Source organism: Acanthisitta chloris, unplaced genomic scaffold (assembly GCF_000695815.1).
Source record: "Acanthisitta chloris isolate BGI_N310 unplaced genomic scaffold, ASM69581v1 scaffold14423, whole genome shotgun sequence".
NCBI lineage: Eukaryota > Metazoa > Chordata > Aves > Passeriformes > Acanthisittidae > Acanthisitta > Acanthisitta chloris.
Window position 1 is genome coordinate 1 of NW_008666691.1, and position 15,312 is coordinate 15,312.

Here is a 15,312-nt window from a genome sequence, read left to right on the forward strand (position 1 = left end):
TCGCCGCCGGCTCTCGCGTCCCTAGCGCGGCCCCGCGGGGCTGTGTGCCCTGCCCGGCGCCCGGGGAGGTTCGTCAGGTGCTGTGGGTTGGAGAAAATCCATCATTGTTTCTGTTTTGGTGAATCCATTCGTTATACGCAGGTTCTGTTTTTTGTAGATCATGTCGCCTTGGGAAATGAAGAGTGGAATCCGTGGGAAGGGGATGAGAAGCATGAGCTGGCTGTGTTTCAGCAGAGATATGAAGCTAATCTTAAGATGGTGAAATATGTGAGGTCTGACCTAGAACAGACCAGTCATAGAGTACAGATTTGGGGCAAAGCAGCAATTGGTAAGCAGATGTTATCAGTGTTTATTAATCACTTTACCTTTCTGACAGAGCACTTTTTTCTGCTTTTTAATGGCTAAAATTTATGTATGTATGGGATTCAATAGTACATACATGTGTACATGGAGTGTTAAGGAAATGCTCTTACTCAAATGTATACCCGTGTAAGAGTAGTTAGACTCCAGTTTCTTTGTATCAGTTCTTTTCAAGGCTATTTGTTGCATCTGTCAAAGAAAATGGCTCAAATGGCAGAGGAACACAGTTACTTTCTTAATACAATGTAGTTTACAGTACAACACAAGGACAAGCCTCTTATTTGGCTAAACCAGACTATATATCTATATATTTTTGTCACATTTATGCTTTGTGAAATAAAGCATCACACAACGAGAAATAAAACATTCTTTGTACTGCAGTACTACTGCTGCTGCTGAATGTGGAAATTCTTCTGTTGAAGACACTGAGTTTCCTCTCAATGCAAACTGGGAGCCAAGGTCTTCTCAAGCTCTTTAACTACTGCTGAAGACATGGCATTGTTCTTATTTTGACTTTCTTGAAAATGCCAAATTTCCAGCTTCAGATAAACTTGCACAGAGGATTGTAGTGCACACTGGTATATTACCTGGAGGCGTGTTCCATCACAAAAGCTTAAGAGATGTGTCCTTGTCCTTAAAATCCTGATTAATACTGCTCATTTTTAAGTGGCATGTGTGCTGGAAAGAGATGCCAACAGAAGTAGTAGTATGGTATATCTTCATCTACTGATACTTTGTCTGCAAAAGAATCTTTTTAAATGTCCCAGTGTGGTAAAAATTAATCTTAGCTAATTCAAAGTCTCACGGAATTTGAGAAGCAATGTCCATATTATTTAAGAAGCTCTGATATTTATTTCCCGAGTTCTTATGTCGTGATGCTTTTTCACGTCCCAGAAAAAGCTAGGAGTATAGAGCAGGCAAGATCTGTGCATTCAAATTCTCCATCATGTCTTCATTTGTGTAGGTCTTTACCTTTGGCAACATATTTTTGGAGGGCACCTTGAACCAGCTGATGTGACTGCACAGTGGAGAGAAGGAAGCCAAAAAGCAGGAAAAACATATTTCAGGTGTTGTTCATGATGTTCATTTCAATTGTGTAAACTTTAACAGATAATACCTTGGGGAGGTTAAAGTACATGATACAAAGCACAGGTGCATTATTTTGCCTGTCTCAAAGTTGTAGTTATTTTAATACAGTTGCAAATATTTTACTTTTGTCATGTTTTGGTAACTATGGAATATACACACAGCTTCTCACTCAAAATGATCATTTATTTGTGGAAACACATACTTGATAAAATAAGCTAATTCTAGCCCAAACATGTCACTATTAAAAACTAGAAAACTAGGGAGAAATTTCACCTGTTTTATGAAGGTTTGTGTATTTGAAAAAAATATGGAAATGCTTATCAATGCCAAGTGGAAGGATGGGCAAGAGATGTCGGTGTCCCTGAGAAAAGTCTCAAGAACTGGGGTTTGGGGGCTCATAGTTGATGAAAACAAGCACAGAATTGTGAGTCAAGGGGATGCCTTCTGTTATTTGGTTTCTGCTGTATTCAGGGGAAAGGGACTTGGCTCATTAGTTCATAGATGGGGTTGGATCGAAACCATAGTTTGTTTCTGTTTATAACAAAAGCAGCCTGGGAGACCTAGTGTCTGGTTAGCTGCTTGGTTTGCAAACCAAAATGTTATATGTAAAGGAAGATTACACTTTAAGCTCTGTTTGCTTTAAAAAGGGCATTCGATCTGTGGTCATGCATGTTTTGAGGCTGTTGTCAAATGTTTTATATTATTCAGTGAATGATACAGAACTTTTCTCTGAGCTCCCATTTAATACCACTTTGAGGCTTTCTGTAAAGATGCAGCAAAAGCTGAAGGATTTTTCACCTATTTAGCCAGTTAGCCAGTCTGCAGTAGTAGATCTCCTGCAGCATTTAGTCACTTGCACCGGGACCTGCTGTTAAGATGGTTTTAATACATAAATTATGTGCTTAAGCGAATTTAACTTCTGAAAAATGTGTTCCTTTAGAAATGTGGTTTTTCCTCACACAATTAGATGTGGTTCTAGTTGAAATTTGCAGGTAGTGTTTGAAGTAAATATGTGATTGTGATTGAAAGGGGTTTTTAAGTGATCACAGAAGGGTTTTTTTTGATTTATCAATGTAGCTGTGAACATGGGTCAGACCACAGAATCTCTTCAGTAATGCCTGCATCACATTCATAAGAGATTAAAAGATGTTTTCTAGAAGAAGACACCTAGCCTTGATTTATGCACAGCAGTTACTAAAAGGTCTGTCTTATATCTAAGGAAATAGATGGAATTAAGTACTGTTTAAGAAAAGTAATTATATTCCTTGTCTGCAAATACAAGATGATCCTACAAGATTAGAGAATCAACTATGAATGGTGCTACTGCATCTTAGTAGTCTCCTTGACAGAGCAATAGAGCTTTCCATTCACAAATTTAGAGAAAGGATACAATGCTTTCTTTGAATAGGGACCAGTGCCTGTAGTGTTATCTTGGTGGGAAGAGACTTGGTTGTTTCCAGAATTAAAATCTCAGAAGCTGCAGAAATCAATGACATTCTTCCAGATAGATTATGTTCCTGGTACTGACATTAGAAATTCTTTCAAGCCCTTGCTTTTCATGTTTATAACATGGAAATAATTTGCTGCATTTAATAAGTCTGTCAGTTGACTGATTATGTGGTCCTTCACAGCTTCATCACTGGTCCATCCGTGGTTCCAGGCTACTTCCCGGTGGAAGCAGAGAATGTGGTGCTGGTGCTGAACGGGCGGGAGAAGGCGAAGGTCGCGTTCGCCACGCAGTGGTTGCACTATACACAGACACTGATTCAGACCCGCAAGATCCAGCACGTGGCACTTTTGCTGCTGGGAAACGAGCAGTGCAGTAACGGATGGGTTCAGCCGTACCTGAAAAGAAACGGAGGATTTATCAATCTGCTCTTCATTACATATGACTGTGCGTTCGTAAATGAAGAAGACATTTTTCAGTGGCCTTTAGGAGTAGCCACGTAAGTTGAATTTGGATTCAATATCCTGTATTGAGCCAGTTGGAAAATTCTTTTATATATAGCTTGAACTTGCTCAGAGTGTCTCTGAAATATGCTGAATTTGGATTCTTGATGGTGTCGGAGGATTGATGGCATTGACAGCATGGGGAGTTCCTAAGGAAAAGAAGTTGAGTTTTGAGATGCAAAGATTCAGGTGACAGTTACAGAAAGCAACAACAGCTACAACAACAATAAACTAAGATGCAAAGCTGAGTGGAGAAAGATAAATTAGTTATTGAAATGGGTGTTTTCAGCCCTTGCACACCAACGGCTATATGTAAGATTTGGGGAATCAGTCAAACAATAAAAATGCCTGATGTGATGAAAACATGTCTAAAAGGGTGGCATAAAATTTACATTGGATCCCAGGACTTTGCATTGCTTTTGTTGAGTTCAAAACGACAAGGTAAGTAGCTTGTACAACAAGCTATTGAGTAGCCAAAAGATGAGATTAGTGAAATCCACCCAGATCCATGAGAGATTTTGCCTCTAGAGGTTACCAGTGGAATTTTCAGTTGATAAGCATTCCCAGAGATTAAGGTAGCTGAGACTTAAATGCCATAGTTATCATTAACGTGGCCATTTCAATCAAAACTTGTGGTTGCATCAAGAACAGCTTTTTGGAAGAGATGTTACTCAAGGATGTTTTGTAGCATGTGTACATAATACATCTGATGTTGACAAAAGACGTAAGCATTCTGGAAAGTCTCTGAAGAAAGTGTTGGGGGCAAAGGGTATAAAGACCTGCATTTAGGAAAGGACTTGAACTGATTTGCTCGTGAGTCTGTCTGTGTGTATAGATGTGGATTGGCAACAAACAGGTGGTTTTAGTCTTAAAATCTGATGCAGTAAAGATGAAATGGTGCAAAATGTTTTTCCTTTGACAGAAAACATAGTTGTCTAACTTATATATTGTTTTTACAGCTACAGAAATTTTCCAGTTGTAGAGCCCAGCTGGTCAATGCTACGAGATCCAAGACCACATCTATGTAATTTCTTAGGAACAATTTATAAGAACTCTTCTAGAGAAACCCTGATGGAAATTCTGAAGCAGGATGGGCTTGACAAACTTTGCTGGATTGCAGCCAGAGAACAGTAAGGCTTTAATTTACTTTGTGAAAATATTCAGACTTTCTTGCCTGGTTCATTATTCCCAATGTTTTTCTTGAGTGTTAAAAAATAATACAAATAAAAGTAACCACTCATAATTTTATCAGAGAATATTGCTGAGACTCTTTGTGTAGGTCTTCAGATCATAATGGCTTTTCTGTTGCTATATTTTACATAAAGCGTATTTTTACATACCTAGAAAAATCTCCCAGGTATACTACATATAAAGACCATATTTTTTTTTTTTTCTTGTATACATTTGATTATGATGGGAGAAGAAATATTTGTCTTGTACTTTGTGTGGTTTAATGTCTTCGTAGAAGAAAATATCCAGCTGTAGTTTGTTGTGTTGTGGATTTAATCTGTACAGTACGGTTGGGTTTTATTTCACGCAGGTAGAACAGATCTTTTAACTAATTACAAGAGTACAGTTCTGACTCAAAATGGCATTTCAATTTGTCTCTTCTAAGTATTAATAATTTCCTGAAAGGACCACATCTAACATGATTACAATCTATTTTTAACAGTAACACTTTCAATAAATTTTTAGAAGTCTCTTAAGAGCAGTTAAGACTAAAAGTGAAAGCCTGTTGATTGTGTGTGTAATATAACATTCTTACACTGACAGTATTTTCAGTTTTATAAGTAACTGAAGTTAAAGCATTTCCTAGTTTTTCATTGCAGTGTCTGTGGAAAAAATAGTAATTTTCACCTCTTTTCCTTTCCTAGGTGGCAGCCTCAAGAAACAAATGAAAGTTTCAAAAACTATCAGGATGCCTTGCTGCAGAGTGATTTGACATTGTGCCCAGTGGGAATAAATACAGAATGTTACAGAATTTATGAAGCCTGTTCATATGGATCTCTGCCTGTTATAGAAGATGTAATGACACCGGGCGATTGCGGAAATTCATCAATGAACCACAGTGCTCCATTACAATTATTAAAAACCATGGGGGCTCCATTTATCTTTATTAAAAACTGGAAAGAGCTTCCTGCTATTCTAGAGAAAGAAAAAAAAATGAGCTTACAAGAAAAGATTCAAAGGAGAAAAAGGCTTTTAGAGTGGTATCGAAACTTCAAAGCATGGATGAGACAGAAATTCATTAATACTTTGGAAAATTCATTTTTTCCCAGTGATAAAGGATAAATTTTCCCTTTTGAAAATCTAGAATAGATTGACAGCTTAATTTACATTAACCTTCTGAGGAAGCTTTTACACAAAAGCAATCTCACAGGGTGAATGCATTGCTTTTAAAGTCAACAGAATTGCTGTAGCTTGGCCAAGAGCTACTCTTGGCCCTCCATCCTTAATGATTTTCAGAGAGGTTGTTGACTTAGTAGGATGGTACTCTGCACATATGACAACAATTTTGTTACTATTTTCACAACCTTCATATTGCTGTGTGACCTGATAAAATTTTTATAAGAAAATGTCATTGAGCATGTGAACTTGTTAAAATCCAATGTGAGTTGTGTTTGAAGAACAGAGAAGAATGAAAGCTATGTGGTACAGGGCAATTTAGTATGTAGACTACAGAAGAAAATATTGTAGCAAAATTGCAAGGTTTAGCACATCCTGGTAAGTGCTTGTTTTGAAAATGTGAACTGTTTACTTGATTGACATTTCATTTCCAAGAAAGTGGCCATAAAGCTAATTAAACACTGTGGAATAAAAATGTATATTTCAAGGTAAAAATAGAGAACTCTTTCTTAGAAATATTTCATAGGAATATTTCCCTTTTCAAAATTGCTTTCTTTCATTTCCGTTTACTCTTGGGTCAATACCTTTCTGCATTTCTGCTGCAGGAGCATTCATTACCTGCATTACATTCTGAACACCAGGCCTTGAACATGAACCTGTTTGTAGCTTATCTGATTTCTCAAAATCTGCTGAAACTTGTCAACTCCAAGAGATGGCAGAAGTATAATATTTCACGTTTATGATACTACCTGTGCCACAAACAGTTTGGAACCAAAGGGATCTGTGTGTTTGCTGAGCAGTATGACTGCACACACACTGTTGGCAAGCCAGAGTGGGTGTAATAGCCAGGTCTGTCTTGCAGCAGTGTGACATGTGGGTTCATTCTCACACAGGAATTTAAAGTGCAACTGTACAGCTAATACTAATCTGTGTAATTACACTGTGTTGTTCTGGATTATTTGTCATACAGGAGGACTTCTCTGGGCATTTTTCAGTTCTCTTGCATCCCTCTTGCTCATGGCCACTTCCAGTCACCCTAAGTGTGTACCCAGTTGCTCCCACTAAGAGCCCAGTCACACCCACAATGCTCCCAGTCACGCCCAGTTGCTTCCAGCAGGATCCCACTTTCTCACAGTCACTTCCAGTCACCCTCGGTGTGCTCCCAGAATTATCCCAATAGGATCCCAGTCACCTCCAACAGGACCCCAGTGACTCCCAGTATAGCCCAGGTGATCCCAGCATTTTCCTAGTCATTCCCAGGAGAAACCCAGTCACTCTCGGTGTGGTCTGGTTGCACCCAATGTGTTCCCAGTTGCCCCCGGCATGGCTCCAGCTGCTCCCAGGGTATCCCTCTTACCCACAACGTGATCCCATTTTCCCCTAGTGTGGTCTCAGTCACTCCCAGCATGATCCCAGTCACTTTCAGTCACACCCGGTATGATACCAGTCACTCAGACAAAGATCCCAGTAACCCCCAGCATGGTCCCAGTTGCTCCCAGGATGATCTCAGTCACCCTCTGGATGATTTCAGTTGCTCCCAGTCACTCCCAATTGGAGCCCAGGTGCCTCCATTATAGGCTCAGTTGCTCCCAATCATTCCCAGTTGATTCCAGCATGATCCCAGTTGGATGCAGGCACTCCCAGTCACTCTCAGTTGAGGTCACAGTTGCTCCCAGGATGATCCCTGTCACCTCAAGAGATTCTGACACATAGAGCCACTCCTCCACCCCTCCTACCTTGCCTATCCCTTTTGAAGAGCATGTAATCATCCATGGCAGCACTCCAGCTGTGTGAGTCATCCCACCACGTTTCTGTGATGGTCACTACATCATAACTTTCCTGCTGCACAGTGGCCTCCAGCTCCTCATAGGGAGTGGTATGAAATCAAAAGCCTCTTGTGCACTCTCGGGGAATCTGTCTCATAAAATAGAAAAGATATGGTGAAATCCATGTGCTGCTGAGGAAATAACATCCCCACCAAACTTCAGAAAGCCATTGAAATTCCTTAGGGAATGGAAGTCACTGTTGATGCTGCCCTTCAAAGTATCTTCTTCCCCACATCCTTATTTTCTTGTGATTGTGTTCACCCTACACATTTCATTGGAAATAGCAAAACCAGAAAGCACAAGAATTCTGGAAAACACTTTCACTTTTGTGTATAGTCTTAAAAAATTCCAGCGTGCCAAAACTATCTGTTAAGGTGGACTTTGGGGCCCTCTAGTGGGTTGGGAGAGACACTAGGGAAGAGGAATGGCATTTCCAAAACTCAGCCCTACCACTTTCAAACCAAATACGAACTGTAAGCAGAGTTCCTCCACCACTTCCAGTAGAACTAAAACGCTTTGTTTGCCCGAGTCCCTACTTTTCTTTTTCACTCAACTTTTCTTCAGTAAAGTAGGGCTAAACAGGGCCCCTTGCCAAAATTTTTGTAATGCCAAGGGCTGATTGTGATCCCAACAGATATCTTGAACTCCTCTCATCAAGGGGAAAGGCATTCCCATGCCAAGGGCTGATTGTGGTCCCAACAGATATCTTGAGCTCCTCTCATCAAGGGGAAAGGCATTCCCAGTCTGCCACAGATGTGACAAGCCTGTAAGTTATATGACCTGTCAATGCCTGTGCACCAAGAGTGGGACACAAAATTGGCTTCCATCGTATTCTGCTTGAGTGCAGAGACCTTTTTGCAGGGTACACATTTACAGCCCAGCTTTTCTAGGCCCTATCTTATTCTATAATTCCAGAACCTGGGAAATAGGTCAGTGGGGACTTTGAACCTCTTACTGCCATGCAGGAATCTGTCCCAGCGTATGAATTAAGCCATAAGACTGCACTACAGCCAGAGAAGCAGGACTCTATTGCCTCAGCCCTGGAAGGATGATGCAGCAGGCCAGCATTATGTTTTCTCAAATGTCACATGACCTGAGGTCTGTCTTGGGCTTTCAAAAAATGCAGCAGTTGAAACCAAACATCATATTCAGCTGTAAAGTAAAAGGCTGCTCAAGTGTTTTCTCATCAAAATGCCATGATGTTTTGTGAGAAATGGGTAACTATAAAGGAGATGGAGACTCCCTTTTTACAGGGAGGCACATGGAAAAGATGAGGAGTAATGGGTACAAGTTCATCCTGGGGAGATTCTAATTAGACACAAGAGGAAAAATTTTCACAATGAGAATGATCAGCCATTGAAATAATCTCCCTGGGAAAATGGTGTATTCCCCAGTATTGGAGTCTTTTAAGATACATAGAGCTGGACAGGGTGCTGGGCCATCTTGTCTAAAACATGTTTTTGCCAAAAAAGAGGTTGGACAAAATGATCCCTGAGGTCCCCTCCCAATTGTATTCAATGATTCTCCAATTCTATGACATTTGGACAGCAGACTTCATCCAAAAACTTCAGAAGCCAGATTAAAGATTTCTAAAATATCTTTAATCACCTGAAACTTTCGGAAAATAGTAGGAAGAAGACTTAAAAGTACTCAGTGAGCTTGAAATGGTTCCCATAGAGGCAATTTCAGTATGTCTAACCCAGAATGTTTGAAATTTGAGGTAAATATCTTCCACTGTATAATCATTAGACTTTTATTAAAATCTTGGCAGAGTAAGAAAGGCAGTATGGGTTTATTTCTTTTGCCTAACTTTACTTTTGCCTAATTTTATGTATAAAATTTACTTTACATCCCATCTAGGCACCTATTTTTATCTAAAATTGGAGATTTCCACAAATCTCTCCAAGCTCCAGAGAAAAGCAGCTTCTAGGCAGGACTCATAATAAAATCACAATTGGCAGCAGAGCAATTTTCTGCTGTTGTCTTACTTATAGACACCTACTGCAGATATTCTCAGGTCTGTTTTTGACAAGGAAAATATCATGCCATATTATTGTCCAGCTTTAGAAGAGATTTTAAAGCACACACAGGCTCAGACACAAGACTAAGGTCATGTTTGTGCTGCAGCTTAGTTTATAGGCTGTGCCTGGGCTGCTTTCAGCAAGTGTGCTAGGTGTTTGAGGAGCCCCCAAAAGTCCTATTTTGGTCAGTGCAAAGGCAAAGGCATGAATATGGAAATATCTTCAGCTAATCAATGCTTTGACTGTCAGTAATCATTATAGACTCTTGAGACTTGGTCGACATGACTCCATTGAAAGCTGATGCCCTCTGTCCTCTCGTGAAAACCTGTTTTCATGACTTGGTGATGCTGCAGAGAGGATGCTCACTTTAGCAAGCTGCAGATGACAGCAGACACAGATCTATACAACATAAGAGCATGTCAGGCAAAGGCCCATCACCCCTGTAAGTAGTCTAGATACCTGAGCACAGTGTTTTATTGTGTTAAGCTGTCAAGATGAGGCCAGTGCTGCAGCAGGATATCAATAATGCCTCTGGTAACATTTACATGTGCCAAGCATGGCATCATTCTGGTCCTCACACCCTAAGTGTGAATCAGCAGCTCAGTCCTCTGGAATAAAACAACAGTTTCTTTAAATGTATCTCCTGTTCAAAACCTAGTTTCTTTTTTGTCTTTTTTAGACCAGGGGAACACCAAAGGCAGTAAGGCCTAAGTTGGTAAGAAGCAGCTGAATCTATACAGCAACTGAATCTATACAGCAGTTCTCCTGTGGAGTCCCAGAGCTGTCCAGACCAGTTGTCCAGTGGCAGCTTCTGCTCCTGGAGGACAAAACGCAAACTCTAGGAATTAACGATCATTGAGCAGAGGACAATGGACTGGCATCTGCTAATATATTGCTGAAGTCAACTAGCAGAAAAATTAGCTTGTGTTTGTGTTCTGGAGGCATCTTTCCACTGAAATGATGAAATAAGACATAAAATTATCTATATGGTACACCACTAGATGGCAAACTGGCAGTGTGATACACACCAGACTGCCCATCACAGACGTCTGATTTAGGCACCTTGTGAAAAACAGGGCTGTCTGTATGCAAATAAACAGAGGCTTGATGATCAAGAATAAAGAATATTTCAACTTCCATGTTATTTGTGATGTTTTAAGGCTGGACAATACATATCTTGTTGGAATCACAAAAGATTTCTAGGGCAAAGAATTCACACGGCCTTGGCTTTCCCTTTTCTTCTCCCAAAGCCAGGCCTGGGCAGACCTAAGTGTCAGACAATGCTTTAGTGGCTTCATCTGGAAATAAGTCTGGAACAAGACCATCACAAGGACCTTGAAGAGGGGCTGTAATACTGGACTGTGACCTGTGGAAGTGTTTCAGGAGGGTAGTCAGGCCCTTTCCAGTGTATACATTTTGTAGAGGTATCAGTATAACCACAAAGATCTTCTAGTAGCCAGCAGAGCACCCAATCAGAATAAATTTTCATTCTTTAGATAACATGATGAATATACAAACTTTTATTTCAAATCTAACAGACCCAGAAGTGGTGAAACCATGAAGAAACTGCAAAGGAAAAAACATTATTTAACATTTTGTTTCCTCTCCACCATACACCAGCAAGCACTTGTAATCAAAGATGCTGGAGAGTCATTTAAATTGGCCTTTTTATCCCTGCAAAGAATTTTTTTACAATAAATGCAGGAGGATGTCTTCTCTGCACCACAAGACTGGAGCAGCAGCTACCTTACATACCTTTGGTACAAGGGACAGCTATGGAGACAAGCACAACAGGTTTCACAGGCTGATACCATTGAAGCTGCTGCTGCTGCTCTGGCCACTTTCTTAGGGAGGTCTGCCTGGAGAGAGCAATTAGGAAAAGTACATTAAAGAGAGGGGAAATGCACCAAAAAGTCCCCCAAGATCTCCCAGTCATTTCCCTCATTGCTAAAACGAAGTCACCTAAGGGTGCAGCTGCTGACAGTTGGTTTTCCAGCTCAGAAAATCTCTTAAGTTACAGAATAAGCACTGGAAATGCAAAATGCTCTGTAACCCCACTAAAATATATGGAAGATTGGTAAGAGAGAATGTGCTCATTCGAGCCAAAATGCAACCACATAATCACTCAACAACCCAAAAAGTGTATGCTGCGAGAGAAGCAAGTCACTTGACTTATCTGTACATATTTAGTCCCTAACATTTGGTTTAAGAGTCATAAGAAGATGACAATACAAACTATGCAAACTATGGACAGAGAAGTTTTGCTTTCCTGTCTGCCAGGGAGTCAAATCCTAGTCTGCTTTTTCTGTAACCAGCAGACCCAAACAGTTCCTGGGCTCTTTCAGGGCCATAGCTAGGAACAACCTGTAACCAGCAGACTCAAACAGTTCCTGAGCTCTTTCAGGGCCATAGCTAGGAACAAATCCCTTTCGGGCTCCTGCCAGATGCCAATTGACAGACACGGCAGTTAATCCCCAATTCTTATTCTACTTACAAACTCCTGCGGGAAACCCAGTGCCCATGTGTCTCAGCATCTGTCCAGGCTTTCGTGCACTGCTGTTTTTGGGACTGATTTTCATTATTTCAGCTGTCATCAAACAGCCATTGAATCAAGCTTTCCTTTTGCAAGATGGGGTTTGAGCAGACTTCCTGTTTTCTTGGGCAACAGAAAAAAATATAAGATATTGTATTATTATTGTTGTTGATAATATTATTAGTAGTTTTGGAAGTGATTATTTCTATTTTATTTATATTCACACCTGGAGTATCAAGCAATAGAAACATACAAAAGCTTTTGGGTACTTTTGCAGTGGACTGCAAGAAAACTGCTCAGAAGTCACAGAACTTGCTTGTAATGCATTTTTTTTGCTTAGCCTGTGTATTTAAGTCTTAATTCATCGAGACTAGGCCTTACACTGCAGAATAAATGGGGTTTTTTAATGAATTAGGTCTTTTATTGTGTTTAACAAATACCTAAAATTTCGAATTAGGCAGGTGCCAAAGGCTGTTGGGGGTGGCTTCTACTGCCTGCTTTTCCTAAATTTGAGCTCTGGAAGGGGAAGGCTGTGAGGACTGGGGGATATGGGACATGGGACAATGGCCAGAGATTAGGGAAACAAAGCTGAAGTTCACCTCTGCCTTCAGGCAACAGAAGCAGTGGTTGCAGTAATCTTTGCTCTCTTCATTTTGCACCCTTTCTCATCCCTCTGTTTGGCTCCTGTCCCATTCTTTTCAGTAACAAAAGCACCTTAAGCCCTGCCAGGCTCCTGTCCCTCACCTCTGAGGCAGTAAAATCATTGTTTAACATATTTTCAGAGAGCACTCAAGCTGAATCGAGTTGTCACATACACATAAATAGTGGACTGCATTAACTGAGTTCAGCTGCAGTTCTGAAAGCAATGTGATTATAACAGCTTTAAAAGCCAGGACAGACTGTAATTAGCAGAGGGTTTTTCCTGTTAATTACATTAACCTTTAGTTGAATGTTACTCACCCCATCACAGTGCTATTTTTATGGTCCCCTACCAAAGTATGCCTCTGTAGGATTGTGAACCTGTCTTGGTCAGTGGAAAATTCCACATCTTTGCATAAATCCTACCAGGGCATTGCTTTGCTTGAGTGCCATCCTGTGCTGTGCCTGCAAGGTTTTGCAAACAATGGTCTCACTGGCTGGAGGGAATCCAGCCCTGATAGTAACATTTTCAGTCATTCTTTCCTTGTTCAATGAATGAAGAATGAAAAATGCAGCTCTTCACAGAAGCAGCTTTGTCAGATAGTAATGACCTGGGTACTAATGTCACAGTTTGTCACACGGTATGTTCTGTATATTGTTATTTTCCGTAGGATTTGTTTGCCTCTGTTTTCCAAGCACAGAACTGTATACAGTGTTCAATATATCTCTAGACATATTCAGAGAAAACAGGGGCCACATTGATGGCAGAAAACAACTAAGCTGGATAAATATGCAAACATTCCTCATAAAAATCCCATTAAGAGATTAGCAGCACAAATACACAAAAGTTCATGAGAGGTGGTCTGGCACCACAGATTCTTCTTTTGCTCATTTAATCTGATTAAGCTCATTCCATATAAGTGAAGTCTATAGTGCAGTAAAAGTACCACTGTAACTTTGTTTAGTTCAAGTACTAGTTAAAACTTCACGAGTGCGACTACGAAAACAGAGTAAGATTCAGAACAAGCTGAGTGGTCAAAGCATGAGAAAGTTATTTATATTTAAAATAAAATTAGAAGAGATAAACCTTTGTACACTTTTGCCTGGTTTTCTTTCAGAATCTTTAAAACTGTAATCCTGATGCAGATCTCTGAGTAAGAGAAAGGAATATGAGCTGAAATTGTCCTGTAAGCTGCTGAGAGTAGAAGCAACCCTTGGTGACTCGGTTCACCAAGATTTGGGGACATTCTCTGATTTATCTTGGCCTCTGTTCCCTACTGGCTAAACGGGCATATATATCTTCATTTCCCCCAGCCTACCTTTGTGTTTAGACCAAAACATTCTTGGGGCAGGAGATTAGTCTGCTTAGACTTCTGGTTTGGGTTCTTAGCAGAACTTAGAGATGCTAGATGGTAGAGCAGTTTAATCTTTAGTTTCTATCTTTATATGAAAACAGTAAATCTTCACCTAAAGCTACAGCACAGAAAGCCTTCAAAAGACTGTGACATTTGCAGAATTTCTATGAAATACTGTAGGATATACACAGTTAGATCAACATCCATTGCAAGGCTGGAGACATCGTGTTGTGGTATCCTTTATCTACCCAAATCTACAAAAGTTTTATTGTGACTGTAAAGAACATCAGAATTCATGGTTTGTATATAACACCATGCATAAATAACATCACAGCTAGCAAAGGGCATCTATGGGATAAATTTGGGCTTGACAGAACAACAGGAAATCATTTCAGATGGACCTCACTAATAATAAGTCTTCACGTAAGGTTCATATGAGGCCTTTTGTCTTTCCCTTCATCTTTTATAGAAACAAGAAAATGCTGTCTTCTAACTCTCCCAACACTTCCTGGGGTAAATGAGGTTCTAACATAAAAGCCTACCTCCATTTTTTTCTCATTTTTGAGGGTTTTTTAATAATTCAAAAGAGCATGGAAGGAGTCCCAGAGCACCATGGCTTCACCTAAACCTGTTTACATAATAAAACCCTACCTTTTTAGCCAGTTTATCACTCAAGAAATTTACATAAAGAACATAAAATAAATGTCATTATTCAACTTAACAATCACAGGGATGCAAAGTTAATCTCCAACGATGTGTTTTGCTTCTTGACAAAAAGACTAAAAACTTCATCTTATAAGTCCTAGTTGTTCAAGCATACTATGGAGTACTAAAATTTTACAGCCTTGTTTAAAATACAGCATCACTACTCCTCTGGTTCATTTTCAAAATCTAATCACCACCCAATATGACTACAAAAGACATAGTAGAAGTATTCTTTAAAATTTTTCCAAACCTTCAAACAGATTAGCATTAGGAGGTAAATATTCTTGTGTTGTCAAAATACTGAACTTCACTGCTAAAACAGATACTTCAAAATAGATCATGGGAAGTCTTACTGCCTGTGGGAAAAAAACAACATTTATTTGATTGTCAATGGATTTTTAAACACAGTTATGCTCTTTAATACACCACACAACCATCATGTACTTGTGGTGGCTCTCCCATCTTTTTGTTTGGTGCTGTGTTGTCCA

General features: G+C 39.9%; 1 protein-coding gene across 1 annotated transcript; it reads left to right on the forward strand.

Annotated features, from left to right (window-relative positions):
* Window positions 1-157: 157 nt before the first annotated feature.
* TMEM5 (transmembrane protein 5) lies at window positions 158-6,013 on the forward strand (the record flags this gene model as incomplete). Its single annotated transcript, XM_009072243.1, has 5 exons — window positions 158-328; window positions 1,325-1,427; window positions 3,081-3,395; window positions 4,359-4,529; window positions 5,274-6,013. Coding segments are annotated over 5 exons (1,178 nt in total), but the record flags the coding sequence as incomplete, so codon positions are not given.
* Window positions 6,014-15,312: the final 9,299 nt, after the last annotated feature.